The 17,055-nt window shown below is 36.3% G+C and overlaps 1 protein-coding gene across 3 annotated transcripts in view; it reads left to right on the top strand.

Moving 5' to 3' along the window:
* The window catches only part of HDAC9 (histone deacetylase 9), a 484,926-nt gene that overhangs the window by 75,781 nt on the left and 392,090 nt on the right, over positions 1-17,055 (top strand). Inside the window, exon 1 of one of the 3 annotated variants that reach the window (XM_054816931.1) lies at positions 5,208-5,254. The exons of the other annotated variants lie outside the window; for them this stretch is intronic. Coding sequence (XP_054672906.1) covers positions 5,218-5,254 — 37 coding nt within the window. The 5' untranslated portion in view covers positions 5,208-5,217. Of the gene's footprint in view, positions 1-5,207; positions 5,255-17,055 lie in introns of those variants that run through there. 3 annotated transcript variants of the gene reach the window in all.

Here is a 17,055-nt window from a genome sequence, read left to right as displayed (position 1 = left end):
TAAAACTCACTTCAAGAGTTTTACTTCAAATGTGCAATCCTTTGTGACAGCTTGACATATGATGCTTTGGTCAACTGTTTGTTTTTTAAATTTTTTTTAGTCCAACTGTGAACAGTGGCCCAGATCACATAATCAAAGGTAATGGGATATTGGAGCATGACAGAAAACATTATCTAGGAAAATGAACTAAAATAGGTTTGGAAGTTCCAGCATGCTCAGGGTCTCTTCACATGGTGACAATCCATGATATAAGAACAAGTATCTACAAAATACGGTTTGTTTTCTGGCTGTGGAACATGAGTAACATAAGAACAGAGATGCTAGTTTGTGATGATTGTTCGTGGAGGAGGCAGTGCTGAACCTTCTTGGAGTGACTCCATCCAAGAACAGCTTGAGGGACCTGTACCAACAGTGATCCAGACACGTTACATTTGTCTTCTAGATTCTGAAAATACTCTTTCTAAAGTAAATTTGCTTTTGTGTAACCTGAAACAGGATAAAGAGAATTCTTATTTAATTTAGTGCTTATTTAGTCTCAGAGTCTTTGTGTATTAGAGAAGCTTCAAGATGGTTTTAAAAAGGACAGCTGGTGTTGGTTCTGCTCCAAGGTGTGTAATTCTCAGGCTTTCCTCTGGAGGAGCTCTCTGCCTTGGAAGGGCTACTGCAGGCAGCGCTGCCTGGACTCTGGCAACGGGAACACTGGAAGTGTTTTGCCATTCAAAAAAAAAAAACCTCCCATAAACCCAAAGTCCTCTGACTAGCTGAGGGCTACGCTGTAGCACATGCTACATGTATTGGGATGTGCAGCCTTGACGTGTAAAATTAATGAGGAGGTTTTTCAGTCCATTGAATGGACCAAAACTTTTAGTAATAAATGGTCAATTTAAAAAAAATGCCATTTCTGTTTTGTCCATATAAACACAATTTTTTTTTAGATTCTGCTGGGTTTTTTCCCCCCACCCTTAAGGCAAAGATGATATAAAGAAACAGCTTAGGGAAATGAAACAAGCTGTCCAAATTTGTAAAAGTTGCACTTCCTCAAGGAATTTCAGTAATGTGTAACAACTGGTCTAAATGGAGATTGAAACAGTTTAGATATTTTTATTTGGTTTTATTTTAAATAACAACAACTGTAATGATATCTCAAGAGATCAAGGATGATTTTTATAAATTGGCTTGATACTTGCATAGTTAAGTTATGCTGGAAGAAAAATAGATATTTAATATATAGAACAAAAATTTTCCTACTTTATCATGTTTTATCTTTCAAAATCAAATATGTAGCTTTTTTCCTGCTGTGGTGGTGTTAACCTAGTAGAAACATCTGAGCAAACACAGTAGCGTTTGCACATGTAGAATGAGTAGAGTAGTAGACACTATAGTTAACTATACGAAAATGTGTGGGGTGCTTTGATGTCTGGCATGTTTGTCATGTGGCATACATATTAGTATATCATGACTAATGAAAGCTTTATCTCCAGTATAGAAACTTACATCTGCTATCGATTTTTAAAGTTTAGTATTTCTTGATAAGCCACTTCACAAATGAATGCTGAGATTTCAGTAGATATTGAAAGGATTTTTAATTGTTTCTTCTGGAGAAGATGATAGTATCCTCTTTATATGATGCAATTCCTAGCATTGGTAATTGTTCTTGTTGTTTAAGTAATGGTTCTATCTCATGCTGTCTCGTAATCTGTAGAAAGGCACAAGCAAATACAGAGGAGAGTCACACGCAGGGCATACTAATAGGTTCTCCAACTTTCTTTTGTTTCTCTGAGTTCCAGAGACCTCAGATTTGTGAATCTTCAGGAAAAATAATGAAAGCTTTTCATGGAGGTTCGAATAATATTTTGTTTATTTAGTAACTAGAGATAACCTGAAAGCTACTTTTTGGAGGGCAGTTCTAATGTAATTTTTTTTCTTTTGGGATATAGTTAGTATGCATAAAGCACTGCTCCCGTTTTGTGTTTATGGGAATGTTTCAGCTGACTCTTTGATTTGTTTGAAAAAAATGTATCTTGAAAGTGTGCAGGTAGTGATGTTAACATAGGTAAGCACTTAGGCGGACTTCTGTGATGATTCCTCAGTTTTTTCCACCTAACACCTATTTTGACTTAAAATGGATGGGTTAATGACTGGTTCTAAAAGCTGCAGAATATTATACTGACTAGTAAGTAGGTGAAAGTACTGTAAGAGTTCATCTTCCCTGTCCCTCATCGATGAGGCTGAATCAGCATGGCTCAACTGAAGTCAATAGAGGAGCACACATCTGCTCCAGCTAGGGATCTTATCCTTTGGTTAAAACGAATTCTGTTCCAGGTTGTACTGTAGAAAACTTTGTGACACATTACAGCTGAAATTTCTGGATCATCCGCAGCTGGAAATCCAGGGAAGACTGTAAAGATGCCTAGGTAATCTTCTGAAGTAGAAAAAGTCTAATTTCCTTGACTACTTTTTTCCTTTTTTTTCCCCCATGTATAATGTTTGTAGTAATACTGCACCATGATTTGGCCAGTGGTAGAAAATCCAAGTGTAGATTTTTTGGGGCTGTGCTATCACATCAAGCACTTGGTTACCTTCACTTTCTTAACTCTATTTTATAAACACCTGCTTGTCCAGCTGTTGCCTTGCACAATGATTTTCTTGCTTTTGAAGCCTTTAAGGTAAATGAAGCACCATTGTTGGAATACTTGATTTGAAGACAAGTGTCTGCACAGTAAGCACTGACAAACACTTGGAATATAACATGGCAGTGCATCCTGGATAGAGGAGATATGAAAGGGAAATGATACAATTCTCTATTGGAATAACATAAATAATGTGCCATTCATTTCACAAGTAATAAGCAGAATATGATATTGCTCATAGCAAGGAACTTAAATTGAGTATACTTTTAAATGATTATGAAAGTCTCCTACATGAGGAATTTCTTGCATTCAGTAACTCTAGTAATTCTAATATATATATATTTTAAAGAACTAGGTTGACATAAATTCTGTAAAGTGTGGAGAAATAGAGGAAAAGTCTCCTCTTCAGTGGACACACAAAAATTATAAATACCTCAGGGCACAAAGGAGAAAATTACTTGTGTGGATAATGATCATTTCACAAAGAGATACCTACCTGCTCACCCCTAGTTTTCCTGGATATGTGTAGTGGAAAGCCCTCAACTGCTCCAAATCTATCAGGCTCAGATCTCTTTGCGCCAGTGCAGCCATCGCAATGAGGGAAAACCTGTCCTAAAGCCAACGGATAGCTTTAGTGGTAGGAAGCAATGGTTACAGACCAGCTATGAGTACATATATGTTGGAAATTACATAAATGCTTTAACCATCAAGGAAGTGAAACTACGGGGCAGTATTTTAATAGGGAGATGGGGGAATGCACAGCTGTTAGTGTGATGTGTTTTAGGAACATGAACTACTTGCTTACTATACCAGGAAATTGCTTCAAAACCAGGGACCATCACCTAGTCCACACTTTTGTTCCTGCTGAGCAAAGTCCTTTTTCATAACCTCCACAAGTTAAGTTTCCACCACGTTCTGGAGGGTCTTTTTCTCTTCAGATCCTGTCATCTTTTCCTCCCAGGAGAGGGGAAGTGGTTCCACAGAAGCTGTTTAGTAAGTAAATATTTAAGAAATTAGTAGTGCTATTGTAAGGTCTTTTGCACTGTCAAGATAAAGCAAATAGGGCTTGGCAATATCCAGCTGAATGCTAAGTTACTGGGAAGATGCAACAAGAATGCTATTAGAATTGTCCTGCCACGAAAGAGGATGGTGACGGATGCCTGATAGACTTTTGTTTGGTACACTGAAAATTCTTACAAAACGTAGCTTCTCCATTGTGTTAGATGGGCAATCCCTATGGATGGAAGAAAGAAAGAAACAAATGTGAAAGTGAAGTATGACAGTGTCTGTGCTGGGGGGTGGCAAAGTCATTATTTCACGAAAGCAAGAGAGGTTCTGCAGGCAGCTGGCTTGGGGAGCACGTGTGCTGCAGGGAGGGACAGAGTGCTGTTCTTTGTTGCATCATTCAAGTGTTGGGTTTTCTTTGGTGTGAGGGTTGGTTTTGGTTTTTTTGTAGGGAGAGAGGTTGAGCATTGATATAGCTTATGATTTATCTCAGGTATTCAAAACACCTGGACCCCTGGATTGTTTAGCCACTAAATCTTTTATGTACAAATGCCAAAGGAAAGTATTGAGTAAACCATGAGACCACAAATGTAAAGTTATACTTGGGCTATTTCTGTGGCTTAGCTTTAGCCAGCTTGTCTTAATGTGTTTTATATTATTTTAATGCATAAAACCAAAGGGAGATGTCTTGAGTTTTTTTCCTAATACTGTTGCTAAAAGTGGAAATTCTTTGTGTTTAAAGGAGCTCAGGACACTGAGACTGTGTTAATTCTTTCAGAGTTCCTTTTACATGCAGTGTTAAACATTGTTAGAAAAAATCGTGGCTCAGCAGCAAAATTAATTTGAAATAAATTCCGGAGAACCAGATTTGTTACCTGAAATGAAGCCTACAGTGCGTGTATGGAAATATGTTTATAAATGTGACTTTAAGGCAAAAATTAAACATATTAGTTAAAAAAGAATTATATCAGTTCTTTTCTGTCTCTCATTACCCTTGGTCACTTTCACCTGTATGAAGTGATTATAAAATACTAATATTTTGTTAGCTAGCATCCGCTCTTCACATACAGATGCATAAATGCCTGCATAAAAATTCCTGTCTGAATCACAGTCAGCTGGATCTAGTCTGTTAGGTAACTTCACCAATGATATATACAGCTAATTTATTCTTCCATCCCCACTAATGCAAAATAGGTTGCATTTTATTAGTTTCAGTTCAAAGCAGCAATGAGAAACTACTCCTAGTAGATTTTTGGTTCTTTCTGATTTTTTTCCCTCTAAGTAAGCAGAGATTATTACTACTTTGATGTATCTAGCATCTTATTATGGCTCTAGGTATTGAACATCTGGTTTGAAACACTGTAATAATCCTGCAAAGCTAGTATAGTGCTTCTTTTTTTAAAAAACAAAACAAAAAAAACCCAAAAGGAAGAACTGGAATGGCAAGCTGAATTATGATCCCACAGAGTTAGGTACTGCTGTAAGAAGTGGGAGGGAATAACTGAACCAGCTAGTTGACTAACCACTTCCCTTCATTGTTGCTTTTAATATCAGAACAGCCTTGCTAGCCTTCTAAACCACCATGAGTTACATAAACAAGACCATGTACGCTCTAACTGGTAAGTTCCTTTCATTTAAGATCTAAACTGAAAATTGAATTGGAAGTGATCCTCAGTGATTAAAATTTGAATAAGATGTATTGCTTTGTGTTATTTTTTCATAATCGTAAAATATATGATCCTATGAGTTGTTCACAGTACAAAATCTAGATGGTTACATTCCTGCCTTCGCAACAAACTTTGTGCAGGGTCAGAAGGGTATATTCCCTTGACAAATTACAAGCTAGCTACCAAAATAATAATAACAGTTGAAAAACCAAGGCAAGCCCATAAGGTCTTGAAGGTGGTTTAAATGATGGTTTTTGAATGAGTTGAGAAATAAACTTCCATGTCCCTCCCAAGTACTGTATCTTACACTGCACTGTCCTTCACAAGCTGAAGCCATCTACGTCGGTTGCTATTGCTACTTGGTGGTTGGGAAATTCTTATTTCATGGTTTCTGTTGCAGGTCCTGTTAGTAATAATTATTGTAGTTAAAAATCCTAAATAATAGGCTAAATAAACAAGCAAATATTTTTCAGTACTTTCACTTCTAAATACACTAGATAACCTGAAATGAAGTAGTCTTATGCTGGAGGCGTATAGTTAAGGCTAAAATAAGCTGGTTTTACACTTGCTGTACTCAAAACAACCCTGTTAATCTGCCATAAAGTCTGTATGAAGTTCAAGCCTGGTGCCTCAGCAGCAATACAATTGAAGGTTCTAGCCTGGGTTTTACTCGTCTGAATGGGAGTTGGACTGGATTCTTAGTATGCGGCCAAAAGTTGTAATGGGGGTTTCAGCTGTTATAGCTATTTCTTTTTGTCTAACCGGTAAAGTATCTGTGATGTGGTTAAATATACCCCAAAACTAGGGAAGGGCACATGAGAATCTGTTTTATAGCATTGTTCATGTAGTGGGATGCATTAACTTCTGTTGTCAGTATATTTCTTTACTTGAAATGTATTAGCAGCTTTTTAATGATAATTTTCCTTGCAAAACCAACCCCAAACAGAAGACAAACAAAAAAACCCCCAGTGATGGGTGTTTTTCCTAGGGAAGACATCACAAAAAAGTTGACAATGCATTTTAGGTTCTTCAAGACATGATGTTCAACGCCTTAATTTTATTTTATTGCAAGCTGTCTATTCACATTGATACTTCATAGATTCTACAACATGTATTTGCAAAGTGACTTCTATGTTTTCTGCTCGTATTTGGATATTTACTTTTGAAAGACAAAAAACATTAAGCCAAATGTTTTGGGAGTTTCATGAGGTTGATAAAAATAAGGTTTTGAAATTACTATAGTTTTATGTATATTCTCATACTGAAAAACAGTAGAAGTAATTCCATTTGAATCTTGCACAAGAAAATGTGTAGGACTGTGGAAAGTTCATCTAGGAGAGAACTTGTGCTTGCCGCCACTCTTGCCCTAAAATATGAATGCATTGTAATGAAAAGGCTTTCACATAATTTATCTTTAATAACAATGTTTTTGGAGAGCCATCAAGTAAAAACAACAAAAAAAGTCCTGTAAGGAAAAAAAAAATCTAATAGTAGTGAATAAGTTAGAGTAGTAATAGCTGCAGAATGTGTTGCATTTTCAGGTCATCCATATCCCTCATCTGAGCAACATGAAGGTAATGAGCAAGTAATTTGTTCTTACCAAAGTGGCAAACCAAATAAGGTTGTTTTGCAGAGATCTTAACCCTTATTATTCCCTCAACGAAACAAAACCAGCCTTATCCTTTCCCCCCTCTACCTAGACCTCTGAGCAATGCAACTACAGGATCCTGCTCTCCACATCTCCAGGAGAAGCTCCCAGGTGTCTCCCCGAAGCCTACAGAAGGCAACCCCACAGTGGGAGCGCTAGTTAGATTCTCTTTCCTCTCCCAGTTGCCATTTCTGGGAACCTAACATGTTTTATACTCTGTCAGACCTGGCAGAAATCATTCTATGAATTCAAAAGTTATTGTGATGAGGGCCTAACGGGTAAGTTTCATTTCCTTAGGAAACCAGGCTAAAAATAAGTTTTCAGCTCTTCTGTGTGCAGAGGAAATATTTTTAAATGTTATACCAAATTTGTTGCAAAATGGGAGGCAAAAAGTGATTGTTTTAAAAATATGAGATTTTAGCCAAATAGTGTGTGGGACCTGTTTAATTTTTAAAGTATTGTCAATAATTTTTCCTCTTCTCTCTAGCACTCAGATATGCTTAGTTCTGTTTCTGAGGCCATCTCTTTTTGACTTTAGAAATAGCTGTTGTGGCTTAGAAGTCTTGAAACTTAATAATTAATGTTATCACAGCCTAACCTCTGGGACCCCTAAGCTGTCCAGTGTTTCACACCAGTATCCCTAATCCAGTATTTCATCTCAAAGGAATTGTTACATTATCCATTCCAAAATTTGTGGTGCTAATAGTCATAACAAGTGTATTGTTGTATTGTCATATTAACTGTTCAATTGACTGTCACTGAAATTAATGAACTTCATTGGATTCTGAATATTGGGGGTGGGGGGGAATTCTTTCAAGCCAAGAAACCTACTTTTTTGAGATCTGTCTCCAAGTACAGCTTACTGTTAGCAGGTTTCCTCCTCTAGTTCTTTCTTTTTCTCTTGCTGTTAGCTGTAAGTGAAAGGGTGTGCAGACAAATGTAAAATAATTCTAGGGTGACTTTTTCTGTGCTGTTTCTTTGCTATGTGGCGTTAATGTTACGGAAGAGGTGGTAGCACACCCCTACCACCTCCCAAATAATTTTTTCTATTTTAAAACAGTAAAACAGTAATCTGTAAAGTAGACAAAATAAATAATGTTACAAAAAGGTAGGTCATGTCTTAAAATAGAACTTCTGACTAGCAGATATGTAGCATTCAAAGTAGTCTTTGGTTACTGTGGGTTTTTATACATTAAATGTAATGCAAGTCAGCATACTGTATATGATCACTGCTCTGAGTGGGAGGGTACATAGAATATTTTAAATAATGTTTCTAAAATCTGATCCCGTAATACTTCTATAGGTGGGAGGAGGTCAGAAGGAGGAATGGGGAGGGAGGGTCTTTAATATTTCACTGCCTATGTAGTTGTTTCTGAAGGCATGTGGAAGAAATGAAGCTATCTAGGATTTCACAGTTTATAGCAGAAGATACTTAGGAGCTCCATCAGAATGACTCTGTGGCAGTTGCACATTTACTTTGCTTCATCTGTCTGTAATCTCCCTCCCCATCATAGGTGTTTGGAAGGTCCAGCCTGCGTTTGTCATCTTCTGTAGTTACTGTGGAGAGCAAATGATACGTGGGCCATGATTAGAATTTTATATCATTTCCATGGTGCACTCCCACCTTCAGTGCCTGAGCACGTAAGGAAATGTAACCTCAGTCGTGTTTAGAATAGAGGTAGGGTTTGATATTTCCCAGCACCTTTTTTAATCCAAAAGGTTATGGTTTGGTTATGAAGCCCGAATTAGTCAGATTTGTAAGGTTTGTAGCTTGTAGGAAGTAGTAAAATTTAAAGCTTCTCTGAACCTTCTAAGTTGCTTCCTCTCTATCTCAGATAATGTCAGCACAACACTCTGGCAGTTTCAAGAGTTACTAGAGAATTTTAACTAATACAATTCGCTGAGTAGTATGATTGATTTTAGTTGATCCAGTTTTCCACCCAGCGTTGGTGGAAGATAAAATGGAACAGAATTATTTTGAATAGCATACAGGAATTCTTTAGAAACAGAGTTTCAGATGTCAAATAATGACTTCAGAATATTTTAATAGAGGCTGGAAAACATTTGTCCTATTTGAGTTTCTGTCTAGAATGGCACCTCTTGTGTCATAAATATTGGTAAGTCATTTTATTCTCAATCATAATGTTTTCATCAAATAGTCTTGTATGAGGCATGATCGTTACACATCTGTATTTGAAAGCAGAGGAAGCAGGAAAGCGTACTTGTTGAGAAAGATTAAAAAGCCTTGTATTTACAGCTGGATTTGATGTACTATTGCAATGAAATAGCAGATGCTGACAATTATTGTCACTATGACTGCTCTTCGGTGCTGTTAGATTTTTCAAATTCTGCTCAGCTCGCTAATTTGATACTCTTAACCAAGGCTGTTACTAGACCTCTCTTATTTCATTATTTATAATTACTTCTGGCTTTGTAAATGAAAACAATGCTGCTGATGATTCTGTAATTTATAATCCTGGTAATTGTAGATTTTCATTAACTTATTTGTCAAATCTTCATTGAGCAAAAGATTGTTATTGCTGCTGTTTATTTAAGAAATGGTTGTATGACTTGAATTTTCTTTTTCTTTCTTTCATATGGGATCTATTTGCAAATTTTATGGAGTTTGTACAAATGAGACATAAAGATTGCAGAACTTAATACATTGTTTTCATACAGCAGAAAACATTCACTGAATAAATCATTTGGAACTAAATAGTACAATTTGTTGAATATATGTGAACAGCATTATTCATGTTTGGTATTATGATTCCAGTTCCTTTCATATCTGTCTTCATAGGGAGAGAAGAAAAAAGATCCATAAACAAACTATTTTAGGCAGATGAACACAGTATTTAAGAATAGCAAATCTCTGAATTTTAAGGTGTGAGGTCATAAGTGTGTTTTGGAGATGGCAACCTTTTTTTTTACTCTTGCAGATTTCTGTTTGCAGATATTCTAGCAGGATTGCTAGCTTAGTCTAACATGATGATTTGAAAGGATGAACTTTTATATCAAAACGTATAGCAAAGTGGGAGTAAAGTTTTGAAATTATGCCAGGAGAATCTTTGACTGACAGATGAAGATTTTTCTTATGAATTTTTTCCTCTGTTGTTGTAGTGTTTTCCCAGACTGTGAAGAAGATTTTAGACTGTGTGAACCAGATTTATCCTTTTACGTACTCACTCTAAATTGCTGGATTTAGAAATGTTACATACAGTTAAATGCTGTTAATAAATTGGCAAAAATTCTAATGAATATAATCTTTTCTCAGACATGTATTTGTCTGAAAAGGCCATGCAATATCTCCTTAATGAATATTTATGGTTTACAACCAAAACTTTCTCTCTCTAATGTTGTGCATGCCTGCTAAGAATACTTAGTGTGGAGATTGAATTAGGAGAGCTACTTTATTTTCTGTGAAGGCGTGGCAAAACTTGGAGTATGTCTGCTCAAGACTATTCTTCCTTAAGTTAGTTGTTTGCTAATTAACTTCGGTTATTTTTCATGCTTGAACGCGTATTTGTAGACCAGAACAACTGTGTGGAAGCCTACATAATATTTTGCAAAACCATGTACCTTGAATTAACTTACAGTAAGTTAACTTGAGGGGAGAAATGTGGAATAATTCCAGAATTTGACTTGGGCTTAAAAATGAAATTTTATGTTATTACTATGTGACTCTGAGATGCATAGCCAATAGTCATGTATAGCCTACAGGTTGTGGATGTAAAGAAAATAAACAAACCAAACCTTCACTTGGACAGTAATGTTGTGTTGTGTATGTAGGTAGGATCCTTTCATTTTTTTGAAACTAGATGATCTTTAAGGTCCCTTTCATCCCAAACCATTCTATCATTCTGATTTTTGAAGAACTCTCTTCCTTCAAGTATGTTTCACTGAGATAATCTGTTCCCTCTGCAAGATTTCATCCTGGACTCTTGACATATGTTTTATGTGATTATATGAGGATTTTGGTTATCTACTGTCTTATTTACAAGGAATTACATTAAAAAGGTGGCAGGCTATATGCATGCAAGTATTACAGTATATATTTGAAAGCTGGAGAGGGACTTTTTACAAGGGCATGTAGTGATAGGACAAGGGATAATGGCTTTAAGGTGAAGGAGGGTAGATTTAGATTAGATATAAGACAGAAATTCTTTACTGTGAGGGTGATGAGGCACTGGAACAGGTTGCCCAGAGAAGCTGTTGATGCCCCCTTCCTGGAAGTGTTCATGGCCAGATTGGATGGGGCTTTGGGCAACCTGGTCTAGTGGAGGGTGTCCCTGCCCCTGGCAGGTGGGTTGGAACTAGATGGTCTTTAAGGTCCCTTTCAACCCCAACCATTCCATGATTCTGTTTTATTACATTTTCCATAAGACACAGTAGCTTATTTGACAAGCTATTTTCTTGTCGAGAATTTTTCTTTATTCCCATATAAACCAAAAAGACCCCTCCAAAAGTATAGACCAAAACAACCCCTCCAAACCCATGAACAATTAAAATACCTTTCATTTATGTGAAGCTCTTGCTGAAGCGCAGTTTGCAGCAGTTTGGATATAGTGGATTACTAAGCTGCTTTTTTGGGTGGTAAAGGTGCAACTTCCCTTTGGGCCTTTCTAAATGTCACCTGGTTCAGGAAGCTACTTTGGCTTTATTTTCAGGACCAAAGTACAGTAGTGTACTCCCTAGCAAGTTACCCACTTCTTTCCATCCTATTTTGATGAAAATAAGTCATATTTCACATATTTTGTTTTCAGATTTGATTCAGCTGCTTCCAGTCATCATTCCCTGATCAGTTATACGTCATCAAAATTCATAATCTTAATTCTGCACTTATAGCTGTAACATCAGTAAGTCAGTATGTCCTTTTTAGACAGATGTGAGTTTATTGTTTCCATGCTGCTAACAGCTGGATGACGATTCTGTCTGCATCCTGAGGCTACAGAAAGCTGTGTTGGTACCATGCCCAAGCTAATAGAGCCTATTTCTTAGCAGCAAGGGTTCAGTGCTGTCCTAATTGCAGTTAAACAGCTTTTGGTTCGCTCAGGAGGCAGGCAGAGTTTTATTGCATATGTCTTCAGAGAGGTTAATGGCATTGCCATTGAAATCCATGGCAACTCCTCCCTTCCGTACCCATCCATGAACATATACTTTGTTTCTTAATTGTGAAAGAAGGCATGAACATAATGGATAATCATCAGTCAGGCTTTAGAATAATGTTTGGGAAACATAGTCTACTGAAGAGATTTTTAGTTTGTGGATTTGCAATGTTATGTGTGGTACAGGACAGTACATACTGACCAGTGCTGTTTGCCTGGAACGTGAAGTCAGAACTGTCTCTTCTGAAGTTGGGCAGCAAAGCTACTTCACCTTCAGTTTAGTTAGTACCTTCACCGTCTGTCCCCATGATGCCTCATTCTCAGTCACAGCTATTCAAAGATGTGATATGCCTATGTAAATAAAAACAGGAAAAAAAACCCACCAACCCTATCTTGTTTATTCATGTTCTTCTAAACAAATAACATATTCCTAAAGTCTAAATATGCCTGACCATTTGGAACTGGGGACATTTTGATGTCAGAAAAAATTAAATGTTAAACAAGTCAATCTTTGTGAAGTTAAACAACTATATATGCAAATCAAGTAATTCATCTAATTAAAATTCAGTTGGTTATTAAAACCTGAATTAAAATGACAGTGAAAGAACAGCCTCAGGTGTATGACTGTGCATTTTAAAGTGCTACATTTAATGTTTATGCAGAAGGTTTTTATATTTTACAAAGTGATTAGCACCTTGGCTGTACTGCTTTCAGGAGATTTTTTTTTAACAGTGCATAAGATTTCAAGATTTTGTTTCAACAATTGACCTACTTAGAAAAAAGTTCTGATTAGCGCATGTAATATAGTCCCTCAGTTTTGGAAGTGCCTTTGGTTAATGTATTGTAGAGAAAAGTAATCTCATCTAGGAACGTAAATGGAGCCTGTCACATTTTAAGATATAGATTTTTTTCCCTTCTATTCCCTATGCCTAATGTAGTCCTCACATACAGCCCTGTTTAATGAATCCACATTCAACTGGTGTGCTTTACCGTTAGCTTAATTCTGTTTGCATACAAATTCTTTTCTTCCTTGGCTGATTAAAAAGAATCCTTCCCTTTGAAGTCAGGTAGCACAAATGGAGCCTAACAAGTTGTTTGTTACAAAATTAAGCTTTTGATTATTACTCATTTTCTGAGTTAGGTAAAGCGCTTTGTGTTTAGCAGGGCATAAACAACTGTGTCCCCAAAAGACAAAGGTGACCGATTACTATGGGTGATGCTTCTAGGTAGGGAAAAACCTCTGGACAAGCAGAACACAAATTAGAGGGTTGCCTTCCATCTAGACTGCAGTGAGAGCAGGATAGTTTGGAAGGAACTCCATGGTTCCCATTTCTTTCTTTACCTGCCTTCCCATGAAGTGGAGCATTTGTTAATGGGATGGACAGAATGGGTTAATACGCATTTATCTGGGAATTGTTGAGGGAGTTTGTAAATACATCTCATTCCAAGTAGTCAGTAGCTGCAGGAAAGAGAGTGCTTCCCTGAAGACAAATTTCAGCAGTAAGAGCTGGCAGTTCTTCCATCTCTTGCCTTGAATTTCAGGGCTGATGAGGAATAATTCATGTATTAAAAAATACATATCTAAAAAAATAAATCTTCTGCACTGCTCCAACTGGGACTTATAGACTGGCATTGGTGGGTGACACCTGTCTATTATTACCATCATTTGCCTGAGAATGAGGATGGATAAATCCCAGTTGGTGGGTAGATCATGTAAAGAGTCATAAAGATTTATGTAATAAATTCTTGAAGGTGCCTTTTGTAATTAAAAGTAACCTTCATGGCTTTGTGGCTTTACAGGCTTATGAAGCTACAAAAGTACAAACTAATTTTTAATGGTTTGGGATTCTGCTGAACCTATTTCTGAATTCAGGTGGTGGATTTGCTTATAGCAACGTAATGTAAAGTGTAGTAAATGGTGAACATGTTTAATACCAATGCTAGACTGAAAGATTAGAAAAATGGAATAAGGCAAAGTTAATGGAGTAAAGTAAAATGCTGTCCTCTTAGAACAATACTATCACTTGAGTCTTTGGTCTGAATTTTCCCTGAATCACGAGTAACAATTCTGAATGAATAAAGCATTGCAGGCAGCCCTGTGCCTTGTACTCTGTGTTTAATTGGTGTGTAACTTTGCCATTTCCCCTGGGCACCCACAGGTCTTGGGTTTGTATCCTGCTGACTGATTTCTGTTTCTTTTCTTTGCAGCATCAGCTTAAATATATTTTCTTACATATTCAGTGCAGTGCCTACAAACTTTTTCCATAAATATTTCAATGATAAGAAATACCTTTTTAATGACATGTCAATTCTAATTTGTAACACTTAAAAGAGAAAAGTATTTTCCAGTGTTGCATACAATAGATTTTTTTCTTACTGAGTCAGAAAATTCAAAGTTGATTTATTTGTACTTTCGGTGTAGCTGTATGTTTGTATGTGATGAAGAAATACCTTTAAAGGATTCTAGATCATGCTCCCAGTATCATGTTTCTAAGAGTGCCATCTTTCAGTTTTCTAAAGATGGTTGATAGCAATCATACATAGATATATTTTGTATTTTTTCCTCAAAGTTACTACTTGTGCTACTGTGAACAGAGTCAGATGGCAAATGTTTATCAGCTCTTGAGAGCTGTCTTAATCACACCAAATGACTAGAAGCCTGCAGAGAAGGGGTTTTATTTTTCGTTTGCCCTCTTTCTCCTTCATTCCTCTTCATGTATTAATGTAGATAAGGAATGCAATACTGGATTAGTTATTCATACATCTTAATATGCAATGTCTGTGTTTGATACTTGTCTGCACTGCATTTTATCTCCTCTGAAATCCCAGAACAGTCTTACGAATTTGGTCATTCACACCATAAACCCATTCCCTGCTTGGTAACAACAAAGAATGGAACGTTCTTTCCTAAATAGGGCCATTCTGTCATTCCACTTTGACTTAATCATTTTTACCACACCTAAAAATACCACTTCGGACATAACTTCCTATGTTTTCTTCCCCAATCTAATTGCCTTTAATGGGAATTGATATTTTAAATGATTGTCATTTGTTCATAAACTTGACAGTGAGCAACAAAAAAATCTTATCTGATTCAGAGAAGCAAATGAGTGCAGTGTCAAAGCACTTAAAATAATATTACTTGCGTCATATTTATATTAGAAAAATATTCTGAACAATGCAACTATTTCCTGGATTTTCCAGGATGGTTACTTTGGCGAAATAATTTATCATTTAGTAAAACTGTGCATTTTCCTTAATAGATTAACTCAGTCCAAGCCAACAGCAGTGAAGTACATGAATTGGTGTCCAGGTGTTGAAGTACATCTGAAGGACTAGCTAATTAAATCTTGACTCTTGTAAAATCATCTTCAGTAATAAATGTCTAAGTGTCAGGCTTTATCAGAGAAATTTTTTTTCATGCTGTAGGTAGGGATTTTTGTAAATGTGGATCCATGCAGCTATTGCAGTGATTTGTTTAAAAAAATAATAAAATTAGTGCACAAGTTCCATAATTATTTATTATAATACCATTTCAACATTCAGAATTGCAATTTCATAAAGCAATTCGCACAACTGAAGAGTGAAATATGGTAAGAACCATCTCAGTGCTGCTAAACCCACTTATTTTTGATTTATTGGGGTTATATAGTACAAGATAAAGATTATGGTGAAAGCAGGTAAAGGAATTGGAATTTACATAAGATTTTTCTTTACATTGACTGTATCAAATTTGTATGTCTCTGGGTTCAGTGTGTGTGTGAACAGTCATTTTTATTCCCTACAGTATTTCATAATATAGCTACTTTTTTACATATTTTTTCTGTCTATAATTTCTTTTGAGTTCAGATCTGTAAATTAAATGTTAAATTGATACTAAATTATTTCAATGAATATACTAACATTCTAAAAAACAGATTACTGCAATAACACTCTCAGTTGTTTTGTAAACTAATTTATTATGCAGGTATTTATTTGTCAGATATGGAGACCTGAACTTTATATGAAGGGCTCTTCAATAATTCAAAATTTATTAAAAGTTAAATAAACCAACTAGGAAAGTCTAAATGATCACCTGTGGCAACTCGTGTTGAAATCTATGTACTCTGCTGTCTTAAAAATGCATGTGGAACGTTTACAGAATTATGTTACACAACCTTTTTTTTGTCAGCATCGTCAGGAGTAGAGAAAGGAAAAGGCTGAAAAGATGCCTTTCTAAAAGAAAGGGCATTGTTTGCAGAACTATGTATGTTTTATGTACATGTTTGTGTAATGACTACAGCATTCTTCCAGTTAGTTATTTTCTTCATGTGGTCACGTATCAAGTTGTCATTCCTGTTTGAACACAGATGCCAGAATGGTGACTATCTGTGAGGTTTTTTATAAAGGCAATGATCTGCTTATGTCCCTTCAATGCAAAATGAGATTTGAAGTATTTAAGTGTATGGTTAAAGTACTCTGTATGCATATGTTGTCATATTCATTTTCCAGATCATCATAATAGTGCAGTGGTATAAGTGCGTAATGCAGAGAGAGATATTACTTTAGAAGCAGGAATGCAATTCATTCATTACATAGGCAAATTTTGATCACATTAATTCCTTGGTCTGGCTTACTGACTGCACCTGTAGCATATGCTGGCAATAACAGTTCCTGTATCAAGTGGCTGTATTGTTTTCCACATTGACATTTCAGGTGCCTACGAAGTACTGATACTGGTAAATAAACAAAAAATCATAAATTATGACTGCCGATGACTTTTCAAGTCAAGGACTCACGCAGTGAAAAGAAACAAATACAGTATTGGAGTGTCCCATAGTAGAAGTATGTTGCACAGGCTTCCACAACAATCAGATCTCTTGAACAAAGCAATTGGTTGCTTTGGTCTGGATGGTGGGTTCTTGCAACAGTGTCTTTAGCTGGATTGTGTGAGACTCCCCAAAACACGGTTCCATTGAGTTCTTATAACCCAGATGACTTGTGGCCCTACATGACCTCTA

This window comes from Grus americana, chromosome 2 (genome assembly GCF_028858705.1).
Source record: "Grus americana isolate bGruAme1 chromosome 2, bGruAme1.mat, whole genome shotgun sequence".
NCBI lineage: Eukaryota > Metazoa > Chordata > Aves > Gruiformes > Gruidae > Grus > Grus americana.
Note: the sequence above shows the minus strand (reverse complement) of the source record. Positions and strands in the feature narration are given on the sequence as shown.